General features: G+C 56.7%; 3 protein-coding genes across 3 annotated transcripts in view; 2 read left to right on the plus strand and 1 right to left on the minus strand.

Annotated features, from left to right (window-relative positions):
• The window catches only part of GPR153 (G protein-coupled receptor 153), a 10527-nt gene extending 8301 nt beyond the window's left edge, over positions 1 to 2226 (plus strand). The window contains exon 7 of the mRNA XM_032394851.1: positions 1 to 2226. This exon is cut by the window's left edge and continues 24 nt beyond it. Within this exon, the coding sequence (XP_032250742.1) occupies positions 1 to 214 (214 nt within the window). The 3' untranslated portion in view covers positions 215 to 2226.
• Positions 2227 to 3909: 1683 nt separating this feature from the next.
• HES3 (hes family bHLH transcription factor 3) lies at positions 3910 to 5120 on the minus strand. The gene is made up of 4 exons (XM_032415230.1): positions 5037 to 5120; positions 4857 to 4952; positions 4674 to 4755; positions 3910 to 4283 (listed from the first exon to the last, which is right to left on the minus strand). Exons 1-4 carry the CDS (start codon positions 5118 to 5120, stop codon positions 3910 to 3912), a joined length of 636 nt encoding a protein of 211 aa, XP_032271121.1.
• A 7130-nt stretch (positions 5121 to 12250) lies between these two features.
• ICMT (isoprenylcysteine carboxyl methyltransferase) lies at positions 12251 to 21375 on the plus strand. The gene is made up of 5 exons (XM_032394904.1): positions 12251 to 12469; positions 13304 to 13392; positions 14283 to 14452; positions 15224 to 15441; positions 17888 to 21375. Exons 1-5 carry the CDS (start codon positions 12275 to 12277, stop codon positions 18068 to 18070), a joined length of 855 nt encoding a protein of 284 aa, XP_032250795.1. The 5' UTR covers positions 12251 to 12274; the 3' UTR covers positions 18071 to 21375.
• Positions 21376 to 21445: the final 70 nt, after the last annotated feature.

A 21445-nucleotide genomic window follows, 5' to 3' on the forward strand; every position in this document is an offset into this window, starting at 1 on the left:
CGCGCAACGGAGCCCCGGGCCGCGCCCGGCCGTGCGCGCGCTCGCGGGACCCCTGAGGACCGGCCTGAGCGCGTCGTGGGGCGAGCCCGGGGGCCTGCGCGCGGCGGGCGGCGGCGGCGGCGGGGCCGGCAGCACCAGCAGCTTCCTGAGCTCGCCCTCCGAGTCCTCGGGCTACGTCACGCTGCACTCGGACTCGCTGGGCTCCGCGTCCTAGGGCCTGCCGGCGCGTCCCCATGCGCGCCCGGCGGGCCGGGCCGCCCGCAGGGACCAAAGCACCAAAGATGCCACGCTGACCCAGGCCGGGTCCCGGACAGCGCCACGCGGGGCCTGCCGACGGCGCCTGGCCCAGTGCCAGCCCTCCCTGCGTGACTGAGCCGTGGGCGTTGCCTGGAGGGGCGGCGGCTGCCCTGGACCGCTGCTGGGTAGCGCATCACGGGGCAGAGCGAGGCTGGGCTTGGGTGAAGGCGGGCTCTGCACGCCCTGATGTGCCTGGGCAGCGGGACTGGGGGGATGGGGGTGGCAGCAAGGAGCCCAGGGGCAGGGCCACCACCAGACAGAACAAAGCCCAGCCCTGCAGAAGCAGGAGCCACGGGACTGACTGCACCCTGCTTTCCACTTTGCACTGTTAACTGTCTCACCTCAGTGGGGGGCAGGGTACAGAGGGTCTCTAAGCACAGGGGTCTTCAGAGCCCAAACAAGCTCTCTGAGCAGGTGTTCCTGCTGACCAGTTCTGCCTCAGTTGCCCCATCTGTAATGAGCAGATGACCATATTAACTCTCAGGACTGTTTGGAGAAGTCTCCTGGTCCGTGTGCACCGGCCCCTGCATGGACAGGGTGTGAGAGCGTCTAGGGCCCTCTGTGGGTCCGTTGTGGGGGGTCAGTCTTCAGTGTGTGGCCTGCTGTGGCCTCTGCGCCTGAGGCCTCCCACTCTCAGTGCCCCTGGCCCCCACCTGCACCCTGGCTATAAAGCACAACATTTTGCACCATCACCCACCTTGACCACTGTTAGTGTCCCCGCCCTCTTCACTCTCCCCACCGCGCCAGCCACCTCTAGGATTCCCACCATGAAGGTCGTGGGTCCATGATGGGCAAGAACTGAAGCGAAGGGAGAATGGGCTTCCTTATCTTGAGGCCCCCGGGACAGGGGTCCTGGCCTAGAGGTCTCCCAGATTCTGGGTTTAAGGCCTGGTCCCTGCTGAGGGTCCCCCCTCACCCCGGGGGCAGGGCTCTTTGCTCTCTTTCCTGGGCAGAGCCCTTGCTAGCCTAGGCTTTGCCATGGGCCTTGGGGAGGGGCCTGCTGGGTCTTCCGTGGAGAGACACCCTAGAATCAGGCTAAGCAGAGGCCCGGGAACAGCTGTGATCTTGAGCTGAAAGGACAGGGCCAAATGCAGAGGTGGTCTCGTCCTGGCCCCTGCCTCGGCACAATGGCCCTACACAGGAAAACCTGGAGCAGATCCCAGGGCCTGCGCGGAGCGGGCCTGCACTGTGCTCCCTCCTGCTCTGCGGCCGCCCCCAACCTTCCCGCCTGTGGCCAAGCCTATTTCCTCACCCAGCTGACAGGGTGTCAGCCCCAGAAGAGGGCCCTGGGGGGGCGGGGGTGGAAGGATAGCGGACTGGTTCCATCTCTGCTTCTGAGATCCCCCTAGTCGCTGGCTGGGGGGCAATGGGAGGGATGAGCTGGCCACAGGTGAGCAGGGCGGGAAGCTGCAGTACAGCCTCAGCCATGGGACGCGCCACCTCTGGCCATCAACGCTGTGCCTTCAAGGACCAACCTGTCATGTGGGGGCAGAGATCTTCAGCTAGCCACTGTGTCGTTCCCCCCACCTCACCCCTCCACCCACTCACCCCTGCTCAGGCCGGCCCATTTGTCACATTGGGTTTTTACTCTGTGTACTTCGTATCCAATGGCAATATTTGCAGGGAGACATGGTACCCCAAAGGCCCTCCAGTTCTGGTTTTTACAAAAAAGAAAAAAGGAGGGAGGACCCCAAACGGAGGACCCTGGAGCCTGGGGCTCCCTCTCACACTTCATGAGCCTCTAGGCCTCTTTGCTGCATTCATAAGCAGCTTGACCCTGGGCTCACAGGGGAGGGAGCCCTGTCTTCACATCACCACCCACCCAGAGCCAGGGATCCGTTTGTAGTTTTTTGACAACTGAGCATTTCTCTTCTGTACAGGATACAATAAAAACTTCCTATGATTTGCACCTGGCATTCCTAGGCTGGTTGCATGGAAACACCTTTCTAGAATAGAGCAGCACTGCTTGGCCAGCTGCCCCCAAACGTCTCTCCTCTGGATCCGGAATCCCTCCTAGTGCGCCATCCTTTGGGTCGGTGCCCCTTTTCTATGCAACTGCTGCAGCCCCACCCAGCGAGTGAGACTGGCCTGGAGCAGCTGCAGGATGGAGCTGTGGGCTGGGCACCAAAGAAGCCCTAGAAGGGCAGCTTACAGCCGCGGCTCCAGGTGTGGCTTCAGGGGCGTGTAGCCCCTATGAGGTTGGCTCAGGAGGGCAGGAAGCGTAGGGCCGAGGCGGGGGGGGGGGGGGGGGGGGTTGGTGCCGGACCTACTGTGCCGCTCCGGGCTCCGGTAAGAATTCGGAGGCCGCGCCCAGGGTCCGCGGCGTAAGGTTGCCACCTAGTGGCTGGCAGAGGGATTAGTGCGGCTGCCCCGGTCCCCCAGTCGCCCCCAACGCAGTAGGAGGCGGAGACCCAAGACGCCGGCCCCAGGACCGCCACAGCCGGGACCCCCTCCCCGCCTGTGCTCCAAAGAGCCTGATGGGTGGAGTGGGGGAGCCGGGCCGCTCTCCCCTCGCAGCCTAACCAGAACGGGTTTAGCACACAGGCAAAGCAGGGGCACTCCTAATCGGGAAATGTTTTATAGAAAGTCGGTATTTGTCGTTCAAAAGATGCACCCAAGCAGGCATCGTGGGAGAAATTTGGACCTTCGTGGTCTCTTTATACCCATTTCACAGGTTTGCCCTGTGTGTATTCTGAATTTCAAACTGGAAGTGCCAGGATCTCTTCCGGGGCTCGGCGCGGGATTCCCGTCCCCCAACCCCAGGCTGCCCCTCGAGAACCGGAACCCCGGGCTAGAGTCCGAGCACAGAAATGACCTCGTTTTCGGACGCATAAACAGGCGCCGAGCGCTCCGAGGGTTGTCGAGGGTCGCGGGCTCTGTGGCGGCCACAGAGGTCCGGAGGCCGGGACCCTCAGGAGCCGGGCGCGCGGCGGGGGGTGGGGTGAACCGAGCGGTGGGCGGAGCATCTTGCGGGGCGGGCTGCTGAGCCAGGACAGCTCCGGGCGGGTCTTCTGAGAGGGGCGGACCTCGGAGAGCGCGCCTGCCGGGTGGGCTGCGCCGCGTGCGGAGGGGGTGGGGATCCGTGGAAGCCGAGAGGATCCCAGGTGGGGGTGGGCTGGGGGCCCCTCGCCGGCGGGGCGGGACCCGCCGCGCTTTGTGCCGGTGGGAACCGGGCGTCCTCGGCTGGCTGAATGGGCCGGGGCGGGGCAGCAATTCTCCTCGCTGCGAGGGGTCCGCTCTGCGCCGCTGCAGACGGCGACCTTCCCACCGCGGCGTGGCTGCTGGGTGGGGGTGGGGGCGGGCTGCCCGCCGGGGGCCCTGGGAAAGAGGCGCAGCCTGGGACATCCCCTCCCAGCCCCACGAGAAGGTGGGAAGAAGAGAGAGTGGGTCTGGCTTGAGTAGGTGGGGTTAGGGTGGGGGGTGGACCCCGGTCCCCCGTGGTTCCGTGTATTTCCTCGCGTTCGCGGGCGCGCGGCACCCTCCCGGCCACCCCTGCCACGGGACCGGGACGGACGACTGGGGGTCCCGGCCGTCACCGCAGGCGCGCTCTAAACAGTCTCTGCGTCCCCATGCCAGGCGGGGGCCCCCTTGAGTCCGAGGCCGCGCCGGGACTCACCAGGGCCGCCAAACGCCCAGACCCGGCGCCGGGCTCTCGGTGCAGCGGCGAGGCGCCGGCTGCGGCCCCGGGACGCTGGAGGACGGGCCGGGGAGACCTCCAGGGAAGAGGAGCAGGGGTGGCGGGGAGGGCGAGCCGCCGGTGGCCGGAGCAGGGGCCCAAATGGCAGGGGCGCAGGGGCCGAGCGGGGCGGGTGCCACCGGGCTCGGGCCGGCGCTGTCCATGGTGCTGCCTCCTGCGCGCTCGTGCGCCAGGGGGCAGCGCAGGCCACCGCCTCCCTCCTCTCGGCGCCGCAGAAGCTGGCTAACGCCGGGCAGACAGCTGCGGAAGCCCGACGGGAACTCAGCTCCGCTGGGGACCGACCAGAGCCCTGGGGGGAGGGGAGCGGACGGGAGAAATGTGAAGGGGAGGGAAGAATGGGAGAGGGGAGGAGGAAAGGAGAGGTGTAGAGAGAGAAAAGGAGGGGAGAAGAGTGGCGGGGAAGGGAGGGGAGGGGCTAGGCAACCCGAATTTCTTTCCCAGGGTCCAGATCTTCGCCCACCCGGATTACAACTGCACTAGCCTGCAGGGTCTTTGCGGCCTCCTGGCTCCAGCAATCTGGGGCCCTCTCCTCACCCAGCTGCCCACTGCCCGGAGCTTTCTTCTCCATTCATTTTTCCTTTATCTGGACTTGTCATACCCAGGGCTCTGACCTCACAAGTCACCCCCCCCCCCCCGCCCCCGCAGCTCCTTGCCCTACCGGCTCCAGACGCCCTCCCACCTTGCACCGAGTTCTGAAGGCTTTTCATGTACTTGACGCTCAGCTCCAGTATATCTGCCTTCTCCAACTTGCGTTTCCGGATCTGCAGATCAGTGGAAAGGGCTCTTAGCTGGGCAGTCCGACTTGGAAGGAATGAGGTTGGGGATTGTATCACCCCCACCTCACCACGGCCCCACGTCTCACCTGGTGTGAGTAGTGTTTTTCCAGCAACGACTTCAGCTGCTCCAGGGACACATTGATGCGTGCCCGTCGCTTCTTCTCCATCAGTGGCTTGGAGATCTGTGGAGGGGTGGCATTTTAGGGCAGGGCGACGGTCCTCTCACCCTCTGCCCCACACCGCCCCCGCCTTGGCAGGGCGCCCACCCTGCGCTCCTCAGGACTCCAGACCTTGCGGAAGCCGCCGGCATGGCCACCGGAGCTGGCCTGGGTCCCGGGCTTAGTGCCCATGGTGTCGTTATGTGCGCCTGTGGGAGGCAGTGCCGCCTTTATAGGGGCTTCTCGTTTACATGTCAATGAGGCGCTCCTGGGCTCGAGGAACCCCGAGGGGGGGAGGAGATGAGAGGGGGATGCACTGTGAAATTCCCCACCTCCCTCTTTGCCCGGGCTTCAGCCTCACCTCCAGGAACCCTCCTTTCTTCCAAGGGACCCCCCTTCCCCTTTCTCAGTCTTTCCTTTATCCCTCTCACCCCCACCACTTCCTGAGTCTGGGGTCCCCTCCCATGCACACCCCTCCATGCCCTGTCCTGTCTCTGTGTCTAGTGTCCCTAGGTACTGAGCCTCACCACTAAGCCCACTTACTAGGCCCCTTGCTGCCCCTTGCCTCCAAGCATTCTGGGAGGGCACCCACTGAGGAATGTATGGGCCCAGCTGGCTCTGAGCCTGGCTCATGACTCTGACAAGGTGCCGCGCCTCTCTGGGCCTGATGAAGATGCGGAGGCAGGGAGGACCCGCCAGCGAAGCCTTTCTGCGGGTTTCACGCTCTGGCCACGCTGGCAACGCCACATTAGTCGCCCTAATGTCGGGACAATGCAGCGATTTTCTGCCTGTGGCTGCTCAAAGCCGGGCACAGGCTGGGCCCGAGGGGGCCAAGCAGCGACATGTGTCCCATTAAAGCGTGCAGCCCGCCCTCAGGGCCACAGCCAGTCTCCTCCTGGCTGGGGTCTTGGACTGGGAGCACTCCTGTGCGGAGGTGTAGCCTGGGCTCATGTGCCCTCTGGCCCTGGTAGGCCCCAGTCCACCTCTCCTAGCTGGGGGGAAGCTGCAGGCAGCCTCAAGCCAGGGCGAAGAGAACAGCCTCCTCCATCCTCAGTCCCGGATTTCCAGGCTGGACAAGTAAGGCGCTGACACTTTACCTCACGGCCTGCGAGTTCATTCCCACCAGCCTTCTCTCGGTCCCAACAAATGTAAGGTGAGGGTGGGAAAGACCACTGATCATATGGGGAGAGCACCATTCTGTGCTCTTGGAGGTCTGGAACCCGCACACACTTTTCATTATTCGGGCTGTGGTTGGAGACCCAGGGAGCTCCGTGGAGGAGGCACCCACCCCAGGACCGGGTAGGCCCTACAGCAGGACTGGTGCAGTCCCGGGCTGGACCCTGGGAGCAGGACTCCAGAAGCTGTGACTGACAGGCTGGCGTCCAGAGGAGTCCCTGAAGTTCACAACTAGTTATCTCCCTGTACTGGGCTCGCAGGGCCTCAGTTTCAGAGTTTGTAAAATGGGCTTCCGAACAATGCGGGCCCCCACGGCTGCTCTCGAGGGTGATGAAGCAGCAGGGACGCAAAAGTTCTGCAGATGAGCCCTGCGGCAGAGGAATACACAGATTGGCCTTTGCAGGGACTCAGCGTGAGGGGGAGGGGACACTGCTGGGGCCTGGGGGGCTCCCTCGGCTCCCTGGAGCTGGGGCGTCTTCTCCCCTGACACCCGCCCCCCTGTCCCCTCCCGGAGTATTGAAGGGCCCTGCCGGGGCAGAGGCGTTCTCAAGCGCCAAGCAGCGTGGAGAATCGCGCCCCGCCCTCCTTTCAGGCCTAGGTTGCGTGGCCCGCGGCTTCGAGGTGCTCTTCCGCCACGGCCTCGGGACCCACCCGCCGGATCTGGGCCGGGCCGGGCCCGCGTTGGGCGGCGGGGCCGAGGCCGGACGGCCGGCGTTGGCACGCGCCGGGCAGCTTTGAAGCGCCGGGGCTGACCGGGCCCTATTGGCCTCCGTGCGTTCCTCGGGCTTGGGGAGGTGGCGGCTCGGTACAAAGGCGCCGCGGGGCAGGCGGGCGGCGCGGCCGGGCACAAAGGGGGCAGCCGAGTGTTAAGGGCATTGTGCCGGCCCCACAAAGCCCGCTCCCGCCCGCCCCCTCGGGGCCAAACTCCGGGCGCCCCGCCGCGCGCGGGCTCCCAGCTGCTGCACATCTGCACGGAAGCTGGGCGCGCGCCTCGCTCTGCCGGCCCCCTCGCCCCCGCCCCCGCTCCTGAGCCGCGCAGGCTGCGGGGCAATTTGTCCTCTAATTATGATCCCTCCCCATAAACCGCCGCCCGCGCCTTTCAACTCCGGCGCATTAGCAAACCAACGGCCCTCGGCGAGGCCCTCGCGGCCCGCGCCCTCCCCAGAGTTAGGGCCGCCGTAAAGGGGCCCGCGGACCGCCCCTGCCCGCACCCTGGCATCCGCAGCTCCTCGGGCCATCACTCCCCTCGAGCCCGAGCCGAGGGCTCCCGGCCGCGCTGGGTGGGGCCGCTCACGTGGGTGGCTTAGTGTTTTCCTAAGCAGTGGAAAATTGACCGCAAAATGAGCTAATTCGCAATGTTCTGCTTTGGCTGCGGGCGGCGGGGCTGTCGGGGAGGCCAGGGCTGGACTCGCAGCCGTCAAATTCTGCCCCCGCCCACTTAATGGGCCTCCGCCTCCCGTGCCCCCTACCCCTATCCCGGCACCGCCCCCTGCGTCCCCCTTTTCCCCCCATCCCAGGACAAGTCCCCGGGCTGGGGCTACCCCGGCCACACACACACCTAGGCTGATTTCCTCCCTGCTTTCCCGGTTTCCCACTCCCAGCGCGGCTCGCCCGCCACGAACAGCCCTTAAGCCGGCTGAGGGTCACGCAGACTCAGGGAGGAAAGAGATCCCGGTGCGGATTCCATTCCCCCACTCCCCCTTTCCCGTGCCGGGAGAAATCCCCACTTTACTAGCAATTCGGGCTCCTGAGCAGCCACCTCCCCACTAAGACTCAATTCCTCTCTTCCCTCCCCCACTCTTGTCAAGTCCTGAGCCTGAGCATCCTACCCACACTCACAGGCAGGCGGGGCTCCGGAGGGGTGCGTAGAGGTAGGCGAGACGATTTCCGAGGTGGGGGGGCGGCACACTCCCACCCCCTTATCTGAGAGCAAGCAGGGCGAAGTGCTCTCGGGCTGCAGGGAAGGACATAGACCAACTTAGAAGCCGGGCTTATGCAAACTGGGACGTAGGCCACCGACTCCCTTTCCATCTTTAGCATCTGGGATTCCTAGGGGGCCTGGAAAGGAGCACAAGTTCAGGCAAAGCGCTGGGGAGACCCAGGCTGCCCTTTGCTCATTCAAGGAAAAAATTCCTTCTATAGTTCTGGAGGCCTCTGGGGGCTTCCAGGAATACTCAGAGCCCTCAGCTTCCTCAGGCTTGAGAATTTAAGGCAAAAAGTGAGCTGTGACTTTGCTCTTCCTTCCCCCTTACCCCGTTTGGTTTAAGAACATTACAGGGGCACCTGGGTGGCTCAGATGGTTGAGCGTCTGCCTTCGCTCAGGTCATGATCCCGGGGTCCTGGGATTGAGCCCCATATCGGGCTCCTGGCTCGGCGGGGAGGCTGCTTCTCCCTCTGCCTCTCCCCCTGCTCATGTTCTCTCTCTCTCTCTGTATCTCTGTGTCTCGAATGAATAAATAAAATCTTAAAAAAAAAAAAAAGGAAAGAACATTACAGAGCAACTGAGGTTTTGGAAACAAGGGAGGGAGGGGGTTTGCAGGTCCCAGGACAAGAGATGGACCAGATATTCTACCAGCCCTCCCAGGTGATGGCCCTGTGTAGCTAGCCTCTTCACCCTGGGTGAGAGCCCCTTCTCTTCCTCCAGCACCCAGACATTGAAAGCCGTGCTAACTGGTGGGTGCCGCAGAGGCCACCGAGGGTGAAGGGGAGGAGAGAAATGCACCGCCGTCTCTGCAGATGCATTTCAAAGTGGAATGAAGTGATTGCTTCATGTAATTAACTATTGGGACACAGCAAAAGCTCTGAAACGACTCAGCCGATTGTCTCCAGATGGGGTTGGAGAGGCTGCGATTGTTTAACTCTCTTTAGCTGTGTTGGGACTCCGAATAGCCCGGCCGCCAAGGGCCCTCCAGGGGACAAAGGCTGGGACTCCGGTGAGTGCATCAACACTGAACCGGGCTGGCCCAGCTCAGGGAGAGTGAATTCAGAGAGACCCCCATTGTCCCAGCCCTTTGTGTTTCTCCCCAGCTGGCTCTAATCTTTAAATATTTACCCGGCCCTTTTGTGCACATATGACTTATGCACTTCGGGCTGATGTGCTCATAAATTACGCATCATTTACCCGTTTCCAGACTAGAGAGAGGGGGCTTTCATGCCTGGAGCCCAGAATGGCCAGAGGAAGGAGAAGAAAAGTGTTGGAGGATCAGGGTTCCCTCCTGGGGAGAGCAGCAGCTACACTGAACAGGCCCCTCCTGGCCTCCACGTGGGAAGTGGATGGGACAGAGGAACTGTGAGTGACAAGGAGCCCCCAGGAGGCCCCTCTAACAACTGATCGGGGGACCCACCAGCAGGGAGGAGGGAGAGGCCAGTTCTCAGACTTTTTCTTACGCGGTGTCAAGCTTGGACAAGAACAAACTTCTCACCCTGAGAAGCTGGTGTGGGTTGAGGTGCTTGGTGACACCTCATCCCTAGCACCTGCCTCCAGCTTGCTCTGGGTCATCCCCTCTCCCTACATTCTCCCTTGCTCCATCAAAAACCCCGTTTAAGACAAAGAAGGCTAATTTCATCTCAGCCTGCAGTTTAACTTGGAAAAGTCAAGGCGGTTCTTAGGATTCTTGAAACAGGAGGAATCCCCCCTTAGGTCGGGATGGAAAGCCACCTCAGCTGGTGGGCAAATGGCAGGATGAGGGGGGTGCAGGGGAGACCCTGCAGAGGGACCTTCCTGCATGAGAAAGGGCTCCCTTTGTACTCGCCTCTCGGCTCCAAGAACAAAACACATTCAAATGCTTATTTACAAAAGAAGGCAAGTGAGGCATCCCAGGGCTGAGTAGTTCACCTTTATGTTCTTATATTTTTGTGGGCTTGTTGTTCTCATGCCTGCAGACGACACCGGAGAACTGGATGCGGAGTGGATTTCTTTGACCAGATTGCTTCCCTCTCTGGTAGCGGGTCTCAGTGTATGAGTTTCTGTCCATATCTCTCTGTGAGTTACTGTTTCTCTGTGCATCTGTCGATCTCTGTGTGTGACTTTGTTTCTCTGGGTCTATGCCAGTGTGTGCATATATTTGCTTACTTGCCTCTTTCCTCCATTACTGCTCTGTGAGCCGTGGGCCCTGACAGATTCAGCAACTCCAGGCACTTGTAAAAATCCCCCTTCCCTCTGGTCTGGCCATACCTGGGAGGGGACTGCTTTTCCTTTCTTTCTTCCTTCTCCAAGATGGTGCTGATGGAGATGTATGGTCTAAAAGGAGGTGGTAGGCAGAGAAGAGAGGGTTGCTCAGGCTCACCAAGCTGGATTTCCTGGCACTCTGTGCCCCCAGAACGGGGGTGCATCAGTGCCCTAAGTCAGTGTGGACAGCAGATGCTAACGGCCAGAAAAGGAGCTTCCTAGGAGTAGCCCTCTGCCCCAGGACCAGACTCACTCCCAGGAGTGAGGATGCAATGATGATTTTCTGGGGTCCCTGAGGTGTCCCAGCATTGGGGGAGAGGTACTGAGTCTGGGTGAGAGCATCAGAAATCGGGGGCAGTGTCGGGAGCATGAGCTCTCAGCCCGCAGTAATGCCATGCCTCCTTCCTCCGTGGTACTGCAAATGGGCAACTTGGGATTTCAAAACATTAAATCTCCTTTCAATCCCATGAACCCAGTTTAGCAAATGTTTCCTAAGCATTATTTAAACATGGTGCTGGGCTTTGCAGAACATTATCAATACCTTATGCTGAAATGAGGACTCCTATTTTATAGGAAGCTGAAACTTGGGAGTAGATTTTCTCAAGGTTACAAAGCTGGGCCCTGGCAGTGCTGAGGCCAGGATTCAATCCCGGGCTCTCCATCCTTCCCTGAGCCCAGCTGCTCGGATGCCAGGCCTCCTGCCAGGTCCTGCGGGGACAGAAGAGGACGGGGCAGCCAGAGGCTCCGATGCAGGTCTGGGTGACTGCAGTGCACAGCCCGCCCGGTCTCAGCACTCTCTGACCCACTACTCTCGGCTCCAGCCTCTCCAGGGGCCTGTCCCCTATCCCAACTCAGGCTTCCTTTCTCCTACCCGAGTCTGCAAACTTGGTGCCCGCTCTCCCTCCCTCTCCATAGATGCCCTTGCTCTCATTTCCAGCATAAGGCTGCTGGTCCCTGAGTGCCCAAGACCTAGCTCCAGCATCTCTTCCATGCTGCCTCCTAACCCTCTGCCCGCCCACCTGCAGGACCCTCCTTGGAGTCCCTCTCTCCCTCCATTCTTACTTGGCTCCTATCCCACTCCCACCCCACCATAGTTTATTCTAGTCACTCGCTTACTTGTTTTTCTCCTTCATCATCCCTCTGTGAGCTCCCCCGGGTGAGACCATTAACGCTTTCAAAAACAAAAAAACAATTTCGTATTTAAAAAGTAATGTGTTGATTGTGCACAATATGGAAAATACAAAAACATATACAGAAGACAATGAAAGTCACCCATTGTTCTATCACCAACGTTAAAAAATTGTGGCTTATATTTCCATTGTTTCCCCAGGCTCACACGTTTGCTTTTGCTTTTCCCAAGCGAAGCCAAGATCGCCCTGTAAAGTTTTGTATTCTGCCTTTTTGAAAACGTGATGTATCCTGAGCTTTTCCACGATTGGCCAACATTCTCCCTCACCACGAACTGAAGTGGGCGGTCATCCCGCGCGCAGAGTCCCCGTCCTGGGTTTTCCCGCTGCCTCCGGGGCAGGGTCCCCGCGCGGAAGCAGCCTGGGCACCCAGCGGGCGGCCCCGCTCGCGCCTGCGCGCCCAAGGGTGTCAGGGCGGGGTCGCTTCAGAGTTCTTCGGACGGGGACATTCTTGAGTTTGGGGCTCCTTTCTGGCAGACGCCGGCGACCACTTCTCGGCCGGGGACCCAGGTGCCCCGCGGCCCCGCCCACCGTTCGCCTTTCGGCCTGGGTCAAGGGATCCCGGGAGGAGGGACAGGGCTCGGGGGACCGGCGGGGCGGGGCCACAGACGGGGCGGGGCCGCGGGTGGGGCGCTCCAGCCAAAGCCGGGCTCTGGCCCCGCGGCGCGGTGGTATCGCGAGAGCTCGCGGGAGGCGCGCGGCTCTGGGCAGCGGCGCTTCCCGGTCGGCGTCGGCGGCGCAGTGCGCAGGCGCGGCGGGCGGGTTTCCCCGGGCTACAGCCGGCGCCGTCGCCCGCTCGTCGGCCGCCCGGCGCCATGGCGGGCTGCGCGGCGCGGGCTCCGCCGGGCTCCGAGGCGCGCCTCAGCCTCGCCACCTTCCTGCTGGGCGCCTCGGTGCTCGCGCTGCCGCTGCTCACGCGCGCCGGCCTGCAGGGCCGCACCGGGCTGGCCCTCTACGTGGCCGGGCTCAACGCGCTGCTGCTGCTGCTCTACCGGCCGCCGCGCTACCAGGTGCGGGCCGGGCGGAGGCGAGGCGGGCCGGGGCCGGGGCGAGGGCGAGGGCTGGAGCCCGGTGGGTTGGGCACGGCGCGCGGGCTCCGTCCGGTCGGGGTCGGGGCGGGCCGGGAGCTGGGCCCGCGGGGGCCGGGGGCCGCGTCCCCCTGTCGTGTTCTCTGTCGGCGAGTTCAGGCGGCAGGAGGGACCCAGGCTCGCGGGGCGCGGGCCCCCACATCTCCGGCAGAGTGGGTGGGAAATTGCAGTTGGTGCTGTTCAGCACCTGCGGCAGAGGCGCGTGGGGTGGGGAGGGAGCCGGCCCACGAGTTCTTTTATGTAATTTAAGGTGTGGAGACTTAACCTGCTGCCAAGTCTCAGGTCAGAGGGGGCTGGGCGCGGAGTCCCGCTTGCCTGGGCTAGATTCGCTGCGTGGTCTTGGGAAAATCCAGCCAGTAAACTAGGTTCATGCGGTTTTTCCCACGGCTCTGCATAACAATAGCAATGGCAGCTAGAACTTACGTAGCGCTTACTCTCAAGTGCTTTACATGGGTACTCGTCACAGCAATCCTAAAAGGTAGGTACTTTATTATCCCCATTGTGTATATGAGGAAACCCGAGGTCCAGAAAGGCTAAGTCACTTGCCCAAGTCCACACAGCCAGAGAGGGGTGGACGCGGGATTTGAGCCCGGGCACCCCTGCCTCACCCTGTTAATCTCCGAGCACACCAGCTCTGCGTGTTTGCCAGTAGCCTGCTCCCAGGAAGTAGGATGTGTGCTCCTGCAGACTGGGTGGGTGCTCCCTGTGTGCTCAGGGGGCAGCCAGGTGACTGAGCTTCTTTTGGGTCCGTTTCAGATAGCCATCCGAGCTTGTTTCCTTGGCTTTGTGTTCGGCTGCGGCATGTTGCTAAGTTTTAGCCAGTCTTCTTGGAATCACTTTGGCTGGTAAGAAGGACTTTGGGAATAATGGTTTTGTGGCGAGGGTGGGAGAATCAGAGGGTCAGACGTGGTATTTCCTCATCCCTGTGTCTCATCTCTGACTGGCCGAAGGCTGTTTAGGTTTCTGTAAGGTCTCTAACTTCCACCTAGATTCCTATGTCTTGGACCCTAAGAACTTGTGCCCGCCGGTTGCTTCTGTTGCAGGCAGAAACAGGTCTCCCTGGCACCCGCCCCGTAGGTGCCCTCATCAGTAATGTGACGAGCCCTTCCCAGAAGAGGGTACAGGTCCTCGGTGACAGGAAGGGGCAAGGCTCTGGCTCGTCTTCACAGGCCTTTTCCATCTCTAATTTCTATTAGGTCACATCTAGTGCATCCCCCACGGCCAGTGTAGGACTTTTCCCTACACTATGATTTCAGGCCCTTGAGCCTTCTAGTCCCTGACCTGGATATGAACCAGTGGCTTCAAGGTAAAAAGCTTTATCTCCTGTTATCAATACTCTGAGCCATCTAATCCTTCTTTGCTGGAATTATTTGTTTTGTTGAATTTTTGTATTCAACATACATCACTGCTTTATTTTGATTATGTCCCACTCTCATACTTTACTGTGTGTAGTATCATTTTTAAAAGACTGTGAAAGGCCCATAATGCCTTTCCTACCTATGTTTGTTTGTTTGGTCTATTACATTCCACATGTAGTCCTTTTAAAACCCCACTTCTGCAAACCTGAGCAGCCATGTTACATGTGGGTGCCTGCTGTCCACTCTCAGATAGGTAACAACGGGACCTCCTCTTAGAATTCAGGGACAGTTCAGCAGACCCAAATTTGTACTTTGAGTTACGGCTGACTTGATTCCCTTGCCCCAACTTACCTCTCTTTCTTTTTGTTTTTAAACAGGTATATGTGCTCCTTGTCACTATTCCATTATTCTGAATACTTAGTCACAGCAGTCAATAATCCCAAAAGTCTGTCCTTGGATTCCTTTCTCCTGAATCACAGTCTGGAGTATACAGTAGCTGCTCTTTCTTCTTGGATAGAGTTCACACTAGAAAATATCTTTTGGCCAGGTCAGTGTGTCCTCCTTTCTCCTCCGGAGGGGAGAAGGGTGGTTTTGTGCAGGCCTGAGGGCAGTGACGTGGGTTCACCTCTCAGCTATAATCTCCCGGAGTGATTTTCTGCAGATCTCTATCCTCACTAAGCTCTTTATAAAGGACAAGCAGAGCCTGTGAATTCCACTTCTGGATTTTGAATGGAGGACGTGTTGACCGTTTGCCTTAAGCCTTCCATAACATACCACACTATCTAATATACCAACCTGTGATAGCTGTAATCTTAATTTTACAGTCAGAGATTTGCATCTGTTCATTTTCTGTGACTTGAGACTTTTCTTGTGAAGATTTTGTTAGCAAAAACCTCTGCATCTGAAACCTCTCAAATTGAACTTTCCACAGCAAATTAAGTAAAACGTACGTGGATCCCAGGATTCAGTAAAGAGCCAGGGCGGGAAACACTAGATCCTTCTCTGCTTCACTTAGCTGTCCTTGTCCCCAAGGGAAGGAAGGGGGCATGTGGCTGAGGGACATGGATGGGGAGTCCATCATGTCTTTGCCAAGACTCTCTAATTGGTTTGTTGGCACTTTAAACAGATGAACAGCACAACTTAGGGGAATGTGTTTTGCTTATAATTAAATTTTAATGTGATGACAAATGCTAATTACTCACTAGCATGTTTCCTAATGTTGCTAGCCTTGGAAAAATAGGTTAATTTTAAGCATCCGCAGGGGGAGCTCCACAGTCCCATGTCTTCATTTCCTGTTTGTCACATGTCTCTCCTCCAGAACTGAAGCAGATCACCTGGCTCAGTGCCATGGGGCTGCTGATGGTGGTCTTTGGAGAATGTCTGAGGAAAGCGGCGATGTTCACAGCTGGCTCCAATTTCAACCACGTGGTGCAGAATGAAAAATCAGAAACCCACACTCTGGTCACAAGCGGAGTGTACGCTTGGTTCCGGCATCCTTCCTATGTTGGGTGGTTTTACTGGAGTATTGGAACCCAGGTACAGTATCAGAAATGACAGTGGTTGCCTTTAATTTCTTTTACATTTTTAAAGATTGACATAACTCACATAGCATAAAATTCATCATTTCAAAGTGTACAATTCAGTGGATTTCAGTGGATTTATTAGGTTGTTGGTCTCCTTTAAATAGGTGCATGTGCCCCCTGTCGTGTTTTGAGTGAGAACAAAATAAAATGCAAAAGAACCGATGTAGTCCTTAACACTTTTTTTATTATGTACATAAAATCTGGGTGTCCTAAACTTGTAAACTCCTGGCGATTCTAGGTGCTCTTACCCCATCTGCTCTACCCCTTCCCTGCTTCTTTAACTTAGATCTGGAGCACCCCAGTGGGTGCTCTGAAGACAGAGATGGGGCTTTGGGGAGAGAGAGCCTTCTGCTGCTCAAGTGGATTCTGATTTTCATTCGAAGCTGCTGTTGATGAGGCAGAGGTCTAGGTTGGACTTAACATGAGCTGCAGAGGTTTATGCTGTCTCAGGTTGCAGACCAAGCCTTGTTTCCTGCCTGTTGCCTCTTGAATATGTTCTCTTGGTCCTGGAAAGACTTGGCCAGAGAATGTGACCAGAGCTTAGGAGACTCCTCACCTCTTTGGGAAAATCCAGTCTGGGGCCCCCAAGCATTCCATTGGCAATGTGTGGTCCGTTGGGGACTCTCTGGTGACCCCCAATGGTGTAGAAGGGTCAGGACGGTCCACATGGGACTTACTTTAATACTTGCGTTTCTGAAACCTGAGACTCTCCTGCATCGACAGTCCTGTCCCCTGAGAACAAGTTGACTGTAGCTGAATCACGTCATTTGCCGTGAATGCTGCCTACATACCGAAGTGCTCTAGAACTGAAGCGTTTGCCTACCTCTGTGACCATAGGTCTTCTTACACTGTGACCAGCACACACGCGCTTATAAAAATGGAACAGGTCTTTTCCAGGATAGTACTTACTGTGTACAAAATACTCTATTTCTTGTCTTATTTGTAATGCCACTTAGGATGCACTGAGTGGATTTCAGGGCTCAGGAACAGGGTGTGGCCTGCCGTTGGGAAGCCCAGTACAGGGTGTGTCAGAAGCCACACGTGTGTGGTGGCCGTGGGGGCACAAGCCCCGGGATCATCGGCGGGGCCAGTCCTGGCTTTCACGTTGGCTGCGTGGCCTCTCTGCCCTCACACACTGAGAACAGCAGTGCCACCTCCGAGGTTTGCTGTGGGGGCTTATTGGTTGGAAAGGGCGTAGCTTGTGCTTGAAACACAGTTAAGTACCCTGTAAGCAGTGATGGGAATAGGTCGAGAGCATGTGCCTGGCTCTCTGGGTGGAAGTCGCCCCCTTGGGGTAGACGTGTCCATGGGGGTCCGTCAGAGCGGGCAGGGCTGGAGTGGTGAGTTTCCCATACAGCACAGAAGTTCCTGAGAGCTGGGAGATGTTCTTGGCCTGGAGGGGTTGTTTGGCGGTAGATCAGTGGGGAAGATGTTCTCAAAGTGGAAAAAACACATGAGTAAGGAGGTGAGAGGCAGTCCAAGTGGGTACAGCCCTGAGGAAGGGGGCTGGAGGCAAGGCACTGCTTTTCTGGGTTTGGGCAGGGGAGTGGTCTGAAGACAAGTGATCTCACAGTAGCACTGTATGTGGTACAGGGCTAGGCCATGGGGGCCAGGAGGGGGTGACGAGGCAGCTGCGAGGGAGGGTGTGTGCGTGTGTGTGTGTGTGTGTGTGTGTGTGTGTGTACGCACGCGCTTGGAACAGGAAGGGGCAGGCTGGGAGCTCCACGGGAACTCTCACCTGGTGACGAGGCAGCTGTGAGGGGGGCGGGTGGGGTGGGGTGTGTGTGTGTGTGTGTACACGCACGCACTTGGAACAGGAAGGGGCAGGCTGGGAGCTCCATGGGAACTCTCACCTGGGGTGGGATCAGGAGCTGCCGTCACCTGCCCTGAGGATTGAAATCCGAAAAGTTGATCTTTTATTATTTTTATTTTTTAAAGATTTTATTTATTTGTCAGAGAGAGAGAGAACACAAGTGAGCACAAGCAGGGGGAGTGCAGGCAGAGGGAGAAGCAGGCTCCCTGCTGAGCAAGGAGCCCGATGCGGGGCTCAATCCCAGGACCCTGGGATCATGACCTGAGCCAAAGGCAGATGCTTAACTGACTCATCCACCCAGGCGCCCCATGAAAAGTTGATCTTTTAATTTTTAGATCTGTCTCACATAAGAGGAACAACAGAAAAGTGTCTGGAAAAAAACTACAGTGATGAGTGTTTAGCTCTAAAGTAAAAGTAGTGGTAAGGTTTCAGTGAATGGCCTCAGTTCTCAAAGACACTAATAGTATTTTGGGAGTCTCTGGGGTGGTTGGCAGGAAGTCCTCTGTGGATATTCAGGAGAAGCAGGTGCTGCTGAAGTTCTCGGTGTCGGGACACTGACCCTGATCAACTTCATGTCCCCCGCCAGGTGATGCTGTGTAATCCCGTCTGTGGCGTTGGCTATGCTCTGACAGTGTGGCGATTCTTCCGAGATCGAACAGAAGAAGAGGAGATCTCGTTAATTCACTTTTTTGGAGAGGAGTACCTGGAGTATAAGAAGCGGGTGCCCACAGGCCTGCCTTTTATAAAAGGGGTCAAGGTGGAGCTATAACACAGCAGGAGCGGGCCACCCTGGGCCCAGGGGCCTCTCACTGGGCGCGGCCCGGGCCACACCTGCCTCTGGTCAGCCACTCTGCGGGATGGATTTTCTGAACCATTTTGTATGTCACCAATTACTCTTCTGGAGTATCACTCAAGACCAAATGGTCAGAAGGCCTCAGGACCAAAGGACCCCACACCCTAGAGCAATCTGTTCTTGGGCTGAATCAAGGTAGGACACAGATGAAAGATGGACAAGGAGCAAATAACAGCAATATTCTACAGTGACACCCCCCCCCCCCCCCCCCCCCCCGCAGAAGGGCCCGGGTGAGAGCCCCGGCCGCGCACCATCCCCCACGAGGCATTTAGTGTAACCAAGACCCCTCAGGAGCAGTGGACTCACTCATTACTGAGTAAGGCTGCTTTGGCAGGAAGGGGTATGTGGACAACAGCACTTAGTGTTAGAAATACATTCAAAATCTTTAACCGAAAAACACAAACAGCACAGCTTCGACCTCCTTATTTCTGTGCTTAAGTGCATGAGCATCTATACAGTTTTAAAGATAATTCTTTATAAGGCACTTTGGCTCTTAATATATTTAATCGTATTTACATATCTATTTTTTATAAATAGCAGTATAAATTCTAAGGGGACTTGGTGTTTATAGCCCCAACTTTTATTTGGCAGACAGGCAGCATGGACACCTCCAGACGATTTGGCTGAGTGGCTTTGTGTTAACAAGGGCACCCCAAGCCAGGGTGACTGTGGGCCTCTGTGGCTTTCCCTGGGGTCCTGGCCTGCTCTTCTCCCGAGAGGGGGCTGTTATCAGTGACAGGCATGTCGAAGATGTGTCATTTTAACTTTATCCAAGAAATGCTTACTGAACACCCGCTCTGTGTAAGGCATTGTTAACCATTGGGAAGTACTGTTCTCCATTTATTTGGGATTTTAGTCTTACTGCATCATAGCTTATATTTTTGTGTTTCAGTTGAAATCTGTTAACTATTGATTTCTATGTTCTGTTCTCAAAATTCCACCGACTCTAATGCCATTTCAGACTGTCTTTTCCAAAGGGATTCAAGCATATATAACTATACAATTCAAGCAAGTCAGCTCATGAAAGTCTTAAATAGAGCAAATGATCCCAACTGAGATTTAGTCAGTATTTTTGTTTTTCAAGTTTGGGGAGAGTGGTTGGCTTTAAATACATCAGCTTTAAGACCCTTGTTTAATTCTGGATAAGAGAGGGCCTTGGTCTCAGCGTGAAATCCTTCCTGCAGTTGGCGGTGGCGCTCCCGAAGCCCTCTCGCGAAGGCGGTGGCCGCCCCTGGCTGCAGAGCTGCCCAGCTGCCACGCCACGCCTGGAGGCTTCGAGGAGCCACTTAACCTTTCTGTGCCTAGACTCCCCATCTGTAGAATGGGGTCAGTACCACCTACCTCATAGGGGTGTTGTGAAAACTTAGAAGAACAACGTCAAACGTTTCAAATGCTTAGATAAGAGAGATGGCATAAATGGAATCTGCACGGTGAGAGATGGCACAGATGCGGACCCTGGTCAGCTGTACCAGACTCTGGAATTGTGTGTTCAGAAGAGCATGTTACCAACTCAGAAATAGTACCGACTTCTAGATTTCATGGCCTAATTAATTTTTTCGTTATTATATATACCAAAGAGGTTTACGGGTTTGTTGATTCCTGGGATGACACTCTTCTGGTGTGAGTGGACCCTACCGTCGGCCCTCGAGAGGGCCTTGCAGCCAGGCCGGCCAAGGCCGCTGCTGGAGCTCTCAGCAGCTGGTCCCTCTGGCACGAACACTCCCCAGTGGGACGTCGACATGCACTTACTCTGGGAACTTGAGTTGAATCAGTTCTGACTTGTTCTCCAGACCACGCTTAGCAAAGTAAACTCCACTCGTCGGGATTGCAGACTGGAAGAAGGCGTGGCTGGGGTTTCGGTAGCCATCCCCAGCTCCTTGAGGGACAGTTCTGTGCTGCATCTAGCAGGATTGGACCCAGCTTTCATTCCCATGGTGGGGGGGTGGGGGGGCTGTGAAGTTGTCTTTAATAGATGGAGAACAGCTAACGATGGCCCTTGGCTCTGTGGACAGAAAGTCTGAAGGTGTTGGCATTTGGTGATCTCAACTTCGTCCACTGCTGGAGTTCACGAAGCCCACCTTCCTGCCAGGCCCTTGAGCTCAGGAGGTAGGCCTGGTGTTTTGCAGTGAGATGCTACCGTTATACCACCTGGGCTTTAAAAAGCAGAATCCCATGGGCGGGAGTAGGGAGACAACCCGAGCCTGACTTGTACACCCAGGGCAGAAGTCAGCAGTTACTTAGGGAGAAAAGATGAACTACTTAGGGGAAGATTTGGCAAGTGATTGACTTTCATCTAGTACTGACATTTTCAGATTATTTTTAACTTTATAAATTTAGCAGTGACAGTGTACACGACAGAGAATCAGGTTAATGAAGTACAGGCTTTCTGGGTATTCCCAAAAGCTTTCTGGGTAAAGGCCACATCACCAGTTCCCTTAAATTAAGAAACTGTCAAAAGAGATGACTTACTTTTTCCATTGCAGGTTTTAAAGTGGAGATTCTTAAATGGAGAAAAGGCAATGCACAGAACAAAGCTACTTTGAAGCAGCGTAAAATGAAACATTCTGTGAGGATTTGCAGGTTATGGCTAAGAATAGCAGTTTACAGAAAAGAAGTAGTAAGTAGCAGGAGCCTGGCTGAAAGCGAAAGACAGCATACCCCACTGTCCCTTCATCATTTGTAGGAACTTGCTTCTTGAGCCTAAAGACTAAGCTTTATTAATCCCTTCCATTTATTTAACACTGAGTGATTGACATGATAGGGGAATATTCCTAAACCAATACGTGTGTTAATAGCTTAGGCTCAGGAGGGTCGGCTGTAGCTCAAGCTCATTCTGGTAGCAGTCACTCTGTCATAGGTACAGTAAACCACTGTCCCTTCTCTGCACTTTCTTACTGCCTTAGATAGTTGTGATCTCCCACCGCATCTTGCTTCTGTAGTGACTTGATGAGGTTGGTGGGAGAGGCTTGCCGTCTGCGCCCTGCTGTGAGACTTGATGCCTTGCCCTGGGCTTGGAGGGCCAGCCGTCACGGGTGGTCCCAAGCACTTGCTCTAGAGGAAGCCGTCCCGTAGCTAGGAGAGTAATTTAATGGAGTAATTATTCTACTCGTCTTTTTACATGCAGAAATGTTTATTTAAATATTTTAAATTGGATTTTCTTTCACAGATACTGAATATTCTTTCCAATTCTTAAATAAAACTGTACTTGATTTCACTATGAACCATAGCGTGATTGTGTGGGACATAATCATGTCACCTCTGACTAAGAAATGTCTGGGACCTACAGCATAA

Source organism: Phoca vitulina, unplaced genomic scaffold (assembly GCF_004348235.1).
Source record: "Phoca vitulina isolate PV1807 unplaced genomic scaffold, GSC_HSeal_1.0 scaffold2, whole genome shotgun sequence".
NCBI lineage: Eukaryota > Metazoa > Chordata > Mammalia > Carnivora > Phocidae > Phoca > Phoca vitulina.